The sequence below is a fragment of the Lolium rigidum genome, chromosome 5, assembly GCF_022539505.1.
Source record: "Lolium rigidum isolate FL_2022 chromosome 5, APGP_CSIRO_Lrig_0.1, whole genome shotgun sequence".
Classification (NCBI taxonomy): Eukaryota; Viridiplantae; Streptophyta; class Magnoliopsida; order Poales; family Poaceae; genus Lolium; species Lolium rigidum.
Genome location: NC_061512.1, coordinates 242,809,743 through 242,820,251, shown reverse-complemented (window position 1 = coordinate 242,820,251; position 10,509 = coordinate 242,809,743). Strand labels below are relative to the sequence as shown.

Genomic DNA, 10,509 nt, shown 5'->3' with positions numbered 1-10,509 from the left:
CGGCGGCTTCCAGCGGCGGCGGCGTTGACGGGGATGGGAACGGAGGCGAAGCGCCACGACTCATCGTCGCCTTCAATTTTTTTCCTCTTCGGCACCGAATTCTTCGGTCTGGCGCGGGATGCCTTCGGCTTCGATGCGAACGCCCCTTTGGCAACAACCGAGACATCAGCGTTGGCCGCCGCGACATCGGCTTGCGGGACCACATGCGTTCCCGCGCGCCGCCGCTTGAGCACGCTCGTCGACGAGACCATGGTAGCGACGTCGGGGGTCACGGGGGTGGTTGGTGTAGGGGGAGCTCCGACAACCGCGGGAGAGGGTGTGGGGCCTGCTAGCTAGCTGATATATGTATATATCTGTATATCCCATATGTTAGGGGGCTTCCTGCATATTTGCACCTGTACATGTACTATATATTGTGGCCTTTGACCCCCTGGTAATACAACAAGCATATTACCCTAACACTAGCAACGGTGGCCGGCTGGGTTGATTCGAGACTCATGGTAGCGAGATCAGACGATGGCGGCGCAGAGGACGGTGAGGGCACGCAGATCAGCGGCAACGGTTTGGAGGAGGTGAAATTTCCCTCGCGCGCAAACTAGGGATTGTGTTCGGGCTGCGTTCGGTTCGCTCGTTCAGCCCGAATTTTCCCCCAGTTTCGACTACTTTACGGTATCTGATCTGCGCCGATTTATGAACCGAACCCTTAAAATTTTGTTTATTTTTCGGCTTTGACCAGTTTACGGGCTCTGCTAGAAATGCTCTTACCAACCATTGTACTACACGTCTTAGGATATTTCAACCCAAATTATATTTGCCCTTCTATTCACTGCAAATACTAGTATATCTTTTGCCTCAGCTTTGCAATGACCAATGTGTAGATAAGTTTGACGACAAATGATCAAAATGCCGTAATACTGATCTTTTGCCTCAGCATTACGATGATGAATGATCGATGTGCAAAAAAGGCGTGACAAGAAGTCGATTGTTGCCAAAGAAGGCAGGAAAAGTCATGAAAGTACTGGGAAAGCTTGGGTTAAAGATGAGATTCCACGTGAGACGTGGAGTCCCCCGTACGATTACGCGCTTAAGCAAACTACCCTCGCTCACCGGCCGGTCACCACTTCTCCCCTCCCAGTTTGCCTTCTCCCCCACGCTCATCTGCTCCTCCCCTTCTCTGCCTCCATGGCGTGGCCGCAGCAGGAGGCGATCGACACCTTCATCGGCATCACCGGGGCCGACGAGGCCGTCGCCGTCCGCAAGCTCGAGGTACCGCCCAACTCTCCGAGCCCCCTTCCTCCTATCCCCTTACTGGATTCATCATCTGGCCGCCCAATCTAGCGCAATCGGCTCGACCCCGGCGGTGGATTTGGCTGCGGTGTGTACGGATCGCGCAGTGCTAGGTTGTTTGGGCTGGCCTAGGGGAAAGGGGGCCTGCGCGTTGTGGGGTTGAGGTGTGTGCCCGATTTGGTGGTGAATACCTGCGCTGCGTTGTGCTGCTGCTTGTGCAGTTATGGAGCGTAATTACTGCATCAATCTCGCGAAGCCCAGTTTGGTTATATTACCTAACCCCCAATTTGCAGTTACTTGCAGTTTCGACACGTCAACACCAAAACCAGGACATCTCAAAGTTAGGCTTGTAGATTTCGTGGGATTTCCTTTCCCGTACTGTTCATCCAACTTTCATTGTTAGAATTGAATGTGCGCAAACAGATAGTTTATAGTGTGATTTCCTAATGAGCATATCGCCTATGCTTAGTCCCATGATAGTTTATACTTGATGTTTCCATGTTTTAACTCGGAGCACACATAACAGTTGGGATACCACGTTAATTGAAATGTCAATCTTATCTATGAAATCACTGCGTGAATGCCCGTACCCGTAAAGCCTTATAGGGTATCCTCTCTAAATTGATGGTTCAGATGCAGCATTGTGTTACTGTTGCCTAAAAAGAGCATCGTTTTGCCATTGATGTCATACCGTCATCTACATATCTATTAACAGTGGTTTATTGATGAATGTCACACAGGAACATGCTGGTGACCTTAACCAGGCAGTCAATTCGTACTTCAATGATGGAGCCGGCACAGCGTACGTGTTTCTAGTTTTCCGTATACAAACATTGCTTGTTACTTGTGTTTTCCGAAGACACCTTTTCGTACCATATCTCTATAGACTGTTTATTGGCAGCAAAGAGATGCACGTTCAACTAATGAGGGTAGCTTGTCTCAGTGTTTTAGCCACTAATTGCTTGTGCTATGTGCAATTAGCTAAAATGACAGGTTGATTAGCCTAGGAGGGAGAACAGTTACCCTCCAGTTACTGTGTTGCGCTCTAGAGCAGATCATTGACGTCTTTGTGTTTTTCAGGAACACAATCAATCAAAGTATTGGACCTGTTAATCTTGATGATATGGAGCTGGACGGACCACTTGATAACGCGTTTCAAAGATCTTTGTACCCTGAAGCTCTGCATGACCCTTTTGCATTGATGGATCCAAATTTCCAGCAAATGGTTTTTGACAGAGCTGGCTCAGCTGGTACTGCCAGTCATGATGCGCAAGGTTCACACCCTATAGAGGCAACTGTCGATGTTAAAGATAGCAACATTCAAACAGGTCCTTCTGGTCAGGCTTCTGTCATTGAGAATGTCACTGGGCATGGGTCTTTGTATGGCCCAGGAGGTCGTGAGACTATCATAATTGATGATGACGAGGATGAGTTGCCATATGGTCTATCCTCTCAGCATGCTAATTTCCCTAGCAGTGCATCGCAGCCAAACCCTCCTTTGCCAACTGCTCCTCCACTGGTTCATGTGACAGACAATGACATAGAAGAGGAAATGATTCGGGCTGCAATTGAAGCTTCAAAAAGAGAGGCTGAAGAGCTGGCAAATGTAAGCTGTTGACTCTCTCTCCTCTCTCTGCATAGGGGATAGATTACAACGAGCTTGCTGAGTCTTGAACTCTTGATTTACCTAATTTTTTATTGAATAAAAATCAGACAGCAGAACAAGAACGGACTCAACATCTTGATGGAATAAATTTGGGAGATCATTCTTCTGAAGACATGGAAACTGCAGGTTCAACAGTGGGAAGGTGAATATTAACTTTTACCCGCTAGCTCTTCATCCTCAGTCTAACCTTATGGTGTGGTACGCTAATAGCAATTGATCCCTTTTGTGTTTTCTTCCTTTCTGGAGGCAAGAATTAGTTACAGGAATGGCTGGAACATCGGCACAACTAACAGATGGAGAGAGCTCACAAGAGGACACTGAGGATGTTGAAGAAGAGCCATTAGTTAGACGCCGTTCTAGGCGCATCCCTTCTGGAGACACAGAGTCAAGGCAGCCTATTGTCCCAGTTGATAGCCCTCCCTCAAGTTCACAGCCTGAAAACAGTGATCACCAGTATAGCAGAACTGATTTCCCATCAGAGGTATTATAACCATATAATCTGCACCTTATTAATATGAAATTATAAACGGTATTAAATTCGTTGCTCACATTCTTCTTTTGGAAAAGTGGGGTGGCATTTCTTCTGAGGAACACGATGAAGCTGTTATGCTTGAGGCTGCAATGTTTGGTGGAATTCCAGAAGCACCAACATATCCATTATCTATTCCATCCCATGCAAGCTCGAGTCATTATCCCCAAGTAGTGCATTCTCCACCACCAGAATTAACTGAACAACGGTTATTACGAGAGCAGCAGGTCCGAATTTGAAGCTTTTACAGTGTTGGTGAGTGCAACAAATATCGGATGGTAACTTCTAATTTTTTATTACAGGATGACGAGTACCTGGCATCACTCCAAGCTGATCAAGAAAAGGAGATGAAGACTCTACAAGAAGCTGAGCTGCGTCAGTTGCAAGAAACTGCTGCAAGAGAATCTGCTCTTGAGAAACAAAAGCAAGAGGAGGAGGAAAGGCTTAAAAAGCAAATCGAGAAAGAGGTGCCTTTCTGTTACACACTTACACATAGTTTGGAAAACGACTGCATGATAAGTAACAATCTTTCTGACATGTAAATGGTTGATAATTACACCACTGATTTGATTATATGAAATTCAGTGCTTAATTGTTTTTAGTAAAAATAGTGTTTTATTTTATCTTATGGTACAGTGTTCTTATTTTCGATTTCGTTTTCAAGCAATATATACAATGATGATATCTAGCTTTGGTGAAGATGTCATGAATCAGTACATATACATTGTTATAGGGTTATAGCTGATGTTTTTTGGTTTTGTTCGGAAGAAATGCTTATCAGAGTATGTTATGATTAGTGGAAGCAAGGTAGCCAAGACCTAAGAGTATGCGCTCACTGTTTTTAACCTTCAAAATTTCTGTGTGAGTTGATCCATGTTCATAATATAGGTCAATAGGTGGTAATAGTGTTTAGGTTCGTGAAAACTTGGGGCATATTTTGTTGATAGCTGAATTTTGCCACACTTTTTATCATAAACTGTGACACGCCACAAAAGGTCTGGCATAAATTGGCCATCACAACTGGGGCAAGGTTTGGAACTTCTTTTCTAGAATACGTTAAACGTGCAATCGAGTATTCGGCCTCAAGAACTTGGCTATCAAACTAGAGAGGTTTGTAAAAAAAGTATGAGTAGATGAAAGGTGGGCTAGCTGCTAAGAAAGTGTGGCAGTGAAACATACATTAGTCACACCCGTGGTAAAGCTTGGCAAAGTCTAGCTATGAATCAAATTATCTAACATGCCTAATATGATAACCAAGCTCTTTGCTTGTGTTGTTTCGTTGATGCTTTCTCGGCATTTATTATCTGTTCTCTTCCTCAGATCATTTTCTGGTTCGCTTTTGGTGATATGCTGTTTATGCTGTTCCTGATTTTTTTTATTAATAGGAGCTTGAGTCAAGTCTTGCCGCCAAACAAGCATCCTTGCCATCGGAGCCACCGTCAGACGCGGAAGGTGTTATCACACTTGTAGTTCGCATGCCTGATGGTAGTCGACAGGGGCGTCGCTTTTTGAAATCTGATAAATTTCAGGTAAACTGCTTTTGACCTGCCAGGTTCCAAAATAGAAGCATTCATCACACTAGCCTCTTGTCAATGATGCTGTCTTCTGACATGCTGGTTTGCTCGCAGTGCCTTTTTGATTTCTTAGATGTTGGGCGGACTTGCAGGCCAGGAACCTACAAGCTGGTAATTTGATATTGCTATTTTTCTATAATATTTCATATGGATACTCCAACAAAGAACTTGTGTTGATAAAAATGAGTGCAACCTAGTGTTCTTCCTTATCAACTAGCATGTCAGACACTAGTGGTCACCTGAGTTTGTAAATAAAATACTACTTCCTCTGTTCACTAATATAAGACGTTTTTGGCAAACCAATTTAGTTTGCCCAAAACGTCTTATATTAGTGAACGGAGGGAGTATCATGTAATAATAGGTTCATATGATCTTTACAGCATATTTGTTTTTCTCATTAAATGAAGTACTACCATGAGCTACCCAGACTAATTATAGGTTGATATGACCCGAGGTTTATTTCATCTAAGCTTCTGTAGCATTTTTATGAGAGAAGCTTCTGTAGCATTTGTAGATATGCATGAACCATGTGGTTCTCTAGGGAGAGCATGGACTACAAATTCATTCTTAAGCTTCGAGTGTCTTCGATATCTTGGTGCTATTATATTACGGAGTATAAAACTAACACGCATTAGCACAACATCTCCAAAAGGCAGCACCAACCACACTGTACCATGTTGCCATGTTGGTATATACTTTGATAGATCACTACCAAAACTGGATATTCTGAAATCTTGTAATATTTGAGATGCATGGTGTGGCAACCTGGCAGGACTACACATAATTTCGCTCATTAAGAAATCTTAGACGTATGAAAAAGATTGTCATTGCGTTGATGTAGTTGCTTATAATAAGCAACATGACTCATGCTCGCTCTGGAATACATTATATATTAAGTGCTACTCGTATCAGAGGACATCAGATAGTGTTTTTTTTTTTGCTCCTTTGGCTGCTATGAGCTGTCAGTGGAGACCATTCTTCTCTGCCAGCATTCTTGTTCGTGCTGTTGTAATGGCCCTATGTTTGGTGTAAGCAATTTTTGCAATGTATGCTCGTTGATTATATCATTAGCAGTGTGTATGGCTTCTCAGCTTTGCCAGCGAAGGGCTTCACACAATGTTTTTAACCTGGCTTCCGACAAAATGTTAGCCCTGCGGATGCATAAGCACACACGCGAGTAGAACATTTTGTTTGTAGAAACTGGATGGTACCCATTGGTACTGTGAAGTTATCTTTTTATTTGCAGTTTCTCAGTTCATTGTGTTCCATAACCTATCTACATTCATGTCTATCTAATGTGAATAACACAGCGAGAACTTTCCTAGCCTGCAAGGATCGCTGTAACTGTTTCACAATAACTCTTAAAATATAGCATCATATTCGGAAGTATTAATGTTTTTTCTCTCCATTAGATGGTTTTTGTGGGCATCATATTTCATTCCTCTGCGTTTTTAAGCATCAAATCGTACAGGTCTTACAATATAGTATTGTCTCATACTTTTACTCTTGTGTATCGGGCAGGTACGGACTTATCCCAGGCGCGCTTTCACCCCTGCTGATGGCGACCAATCTTTTAGTGAACTTGGGTTAACGAGCAAGCAGGAAGCTTTGTTCATAGAGCAGATCACCGAGTAGAAGCAAAGATTTAGACACTGGTAGGGTTACCATTTGAGAGTTGGTGCTTTACATATCTTTACTTGCATATGGCTTTTGGTATACTACAGAGTCTAATATTGGTGTTAGGAATCTGTGTCGTAGAGGTCAAATGGTGCTCTTTTGCGGTCCATGATGGATGCCACACTTTGAGCCTCCAGTTTTATTATGTAATGCCACGGTAATTAAAGCGTCAAAAACAGCACAGATCCAGGATATGTAATTCGTGTAGTTAAATTGTTTGTTTCAGAGGTAGAAGGTGAAAAAAATGCAATCGTTTCTGCTGTGTAAAGTTTCAGTATTTTGTTATTACTCATAAAGTTTCGGTAAACACTTGCACTGTTTCCACTACTGCCGAAACACAGCTGGATTCGGCTGCTACTCGATGGTTGCCCGACCACCGGCAATCTTCTTATTCTTCATCATCGTCTTCGTCGACTCTTCGTCGCGCATGGAGCTAGCCTGCTGCACCAGCTAACAGTCACTCTGCACCGAGCAACAGTCAGGGGAAAAAATATCAGTAGTCTGTCAGCTATTACAGCTAACGAACACGCAGAGAAAAGCAGCGCATGAATGAGCATGAGAGTGTTCGCGTGGGGTGGTTCTTACGGCAGGTGACGCGCGGGAGGCCGCACTTGGCGGGGAGGCTGTTGATGATGTCGATGGCGCCGCAGGCGCAGTCGCGGGACACGGAGCCCAGCGCGGAGCAGCACTCCGGCCCCGGCACCGGCAGCGCCTGCCCGAGCGCCGGCGGCACGCTGTAGCGCGCGCAGGGGGCGAGCCCGGTCAGCTGCTGCCCGCAGGTGCCCTGCTGCTGCTGCGCCTCGGCCGCGCGCGTCCCCAGCAGCAGGAGCAAGGCGAGGAGCACCCACAGCGCCGCCAGCGCGCGCGGCTGCAGCTGGGCCGTGCTCACCGCCATTGCAGCTAGTGCTCTTGGTCGAGAATGGCTTCTCGGGTACTTGTGTGCGGCGGTTTGAGCTGTGTGGTGATGTGCACTGCTGCGTGATGCTGGGTGCGGCAAGAGGGCGTGATTTATAGGTGTGGCGGGGAGGAAGGGGTACTAGGCGGCGAGCCTCGCGTTGCTCACCTACATACGCAGCGGCGCGGCGGGCGCTCCCGCCGGCGCCGGACGGGAGGAGCGGGGCACTGCAAGCGTGTGAGCGTGACCCAACCGAACGCCAGTCGCGCGCGTGCGTGCACTTGCGGCGAGGCGATGAACTGATCGTTCATTCGTGCACCTGGCCTATGGCAGAAGCCCAGCAGGAGACAGTGGATACCACAAACTCGATGTTTCTGCGTTCGTGCTACGAAGACCTGGACGCGCGCGCGCGCGCGGTGAGGATGAACGACATGGAACAAGACGCAATGCTCAACTTGTTTATTTGATTTCTCACTTATCTCGATTCTAGACAAACACTATGCAGATTTAATTTTGACAAACTATCCAGATTTAGTGATACGCGTTGGACCATTCCAAAAACAAACAAAAAATCGTACCCGTTGGTTCCGATTTTTTTCCCTTTGTAATAAGAGAGCAAAACTTGGTTACAAACCACACAGGAGAACCATCCAGTTTGACGTATTCACGTGCACCAAAATAACTACTCCGATACTCGGAATTCTCTGCCTTTACTTGTCCTGACTTTGGATCATTGGCAGTTGATTCCCGCATCTAGTGGCATCCCATATTTCAATGACTAAAAGTAAGGAAAATATTACAGATACAAAGTCAGGAAATCCATGCCCGCAAAATAACATACATGAGGCATATACTAGTAAAAAAAAGGAAAAGAGAGAATGAAAATAAAAACCAACACACACAAAAATAAAAAAATAAAGATACTATAAATAATGACGTGTTGGCTTTGCGGGGATCAAATCAGGGATTTAAACATACACACCAAATGGTCTTTTTGATCCACACTCGCTCAACCTTTCTCTGTAGGGATTAAAACCACTAAAGTCGCATCAATCTTTCTCTTGGTTCTTATTTTATTCAAACTCATCCAAAAGAGACCCGTTGTTCGGTTCATAGTAGCCATGTTTCGGGAGCAACCGGGTCAAGGGATGGGAACGGGATTCGTGGCTGCTGAAAAATGGGGAACGGATAGGGTATACTTCTCTCGAACATATGGTTCGATATGTTAAACATGAGACACGTTTTGGGTACGGCGAACCCGAAAAGATATGTACGATCAAGCCTGATGGGCTTAACTGATGATGATAATGTAAATCCCACTCATTCCCTTTCTTGCCTATACATCTAGGGTGATTACTCATCAACAAAGAAAAGCCCAAACCTAGTTGTTCTTCTTCGATGTGCCAAACTGCCAATCGAGAGAGTAACCCACGCCGCTACACGCACGCACTAATCCAAACCTTCCTCGCAAGTCGCGACCATGCCCCAGCCCTGCTCGTCGTCAGCCGCCGCACATCTACAACATCAAGGAGATGACCAATCTCTTGTCGGCCTACCATTCTCAGACCTCAAGAAACCGGCGCTCCATGAAACTGTTTCTGCTACTATCTCGGGATGCGTTCCCACGGGCCGACTCACGCCGTTTTGTGCCTCGTCCACGACTCTCGATTTCGGGATGGCGATCCTGATTCAGGGAAAATTGCACCCTTCCCTGTTTCCGGCTACTATGGTTCGGTTAACCTCTCTCCTGATAATGGCAAATGCTTATGCTATTTGCGTAGTATAAATATTAAATAATATGTGTACATTGACATGTTCATGACATTAAACAAATTTGGGGGACCAACATGAGTTCAAAACAATATATTGCGCTTGTTTATACTGAACTTGTTTACTTATTCCGCTAACATAAGTTAATAATTAGAATCATATATTTCCGGTTATAATTAACACATATATCCATAGAATCGTGATGCTAAATTTAAATATGCAATGTTCAATATTCGAGTCACGACATCTCTATTTTCACATACATTTGTGCTAAAATTATATTGTATATCAAATTTATCTTTTGTTCATTTTCATTGAATTTTGTTCAAGACATCGTTGTAGAGTAGTTTTTATGTATTTGCATTTGTTTTAATATCTTAAAAATACAACGTAAAGAGCTCTAAAGAGTAAGTGCTTAAGAAAAAATGTTGATAGAAATTTCTAGTGTGTATGATTGCTTATCTTAGTTGTAAACAAGTAGAATATAGTGTACGAGTCTATGAGATTTGTACGAGTGTCCTCAGATCACTTCACTATGATTGCTCATTTCACCGTTCTTGTATGTACAGATATGCCTTAATTTCATGCGTTTCTTGGGTTCAACAGTTGGTTTTTAGATTCACGGGGAGACAACCTCCCCGGTTCCATTTATATCATAAACAAAACCAGTGTTTTCCACATCCAATTCAGAAACTCAGACGACACACCCGCAGAAAACCACTGCTACTGATAACACCGATCAACAGGTTTAGCTAAAACTACTCAACACCACCCTTCCCAGGGGCAAACAAAACTCACTGTAGCTCAGCGCCAACAAAAGCACGCAAAAAAACCTAGTATCAAACCACTAAGAACGAGCCACCAAAAGCTATTACAACTGCATCAGATGATCAACAAAAGCAACTGGATCAACTATCCCTTTTACACACCCAGGCTGAAGAAACTAAAACGATCACAACACGACGTGCACCGAGGCCTCCTCCTCCGGGTGGTCCTTCGGATAGGCAAGAGACGCCCTTCCTCCATGATCTAGCTTGGAAGCAGAAGTCCAGGAGGAGATCCACGCGAGATTGGTGCACTTCAGCTTGACGTCAGTTCCATGCGTGCTTTG

The 10,509-nt window shown here is 44.7% G+C and overlaps 2 protein-coding genes across 2 annotated transcripts; one reads left to right on the top strand and one right to left on the bottom strand.

Moving 5' to 3' along the window:
• The first annotated feature begins 1,143 nt into the window (after window positions 1-1,143).
• Window positions 1,144-6,993, top strand: LOC124652536 (plant UBX domain-containing protein 8-like). The gene is made up of 10 exons (XM_047191567.1): window positions 1,144-1,266; window positions 2,028-2,089; window positions 2,368-2,893; window positions 3,001-3,095; window positions 3,200-3,434; window positions 3,521-3,709; window positions 3,785-3,949; window positions 4,868-5,011; window positions 5,111-5,167; window positions 6,578-6,993. Exons 1-10 carry the CDS (start codon window positions 1,183-1,185, stop codon window positions 6,689-6,691), a joined length of 1,671 nt encoding a protein of 556 aa, XP_047047523.1. The 5' UTR covers window positions 1,144-1,182; the 3' UTR covers window positions 6,692-6,993.
• A 257-nt stretch (window positions 6,994-7,250) lies between these two features.
• LOC124657358 (protein YY1-like) lies at window positions 7,251-7,628 on the bottom strand. The gene has a single exon (XM_047195925.1). The coding sequence runs from the start codon at window positions 7,626-7,628 to the stop codon at window positions 7,251-7,253; it is 378 nt and encodes a 125-aa protein (XP_047051881.1).
• Window positions 7,629-10,509: the final 2,881 nt, after the last annotated feature.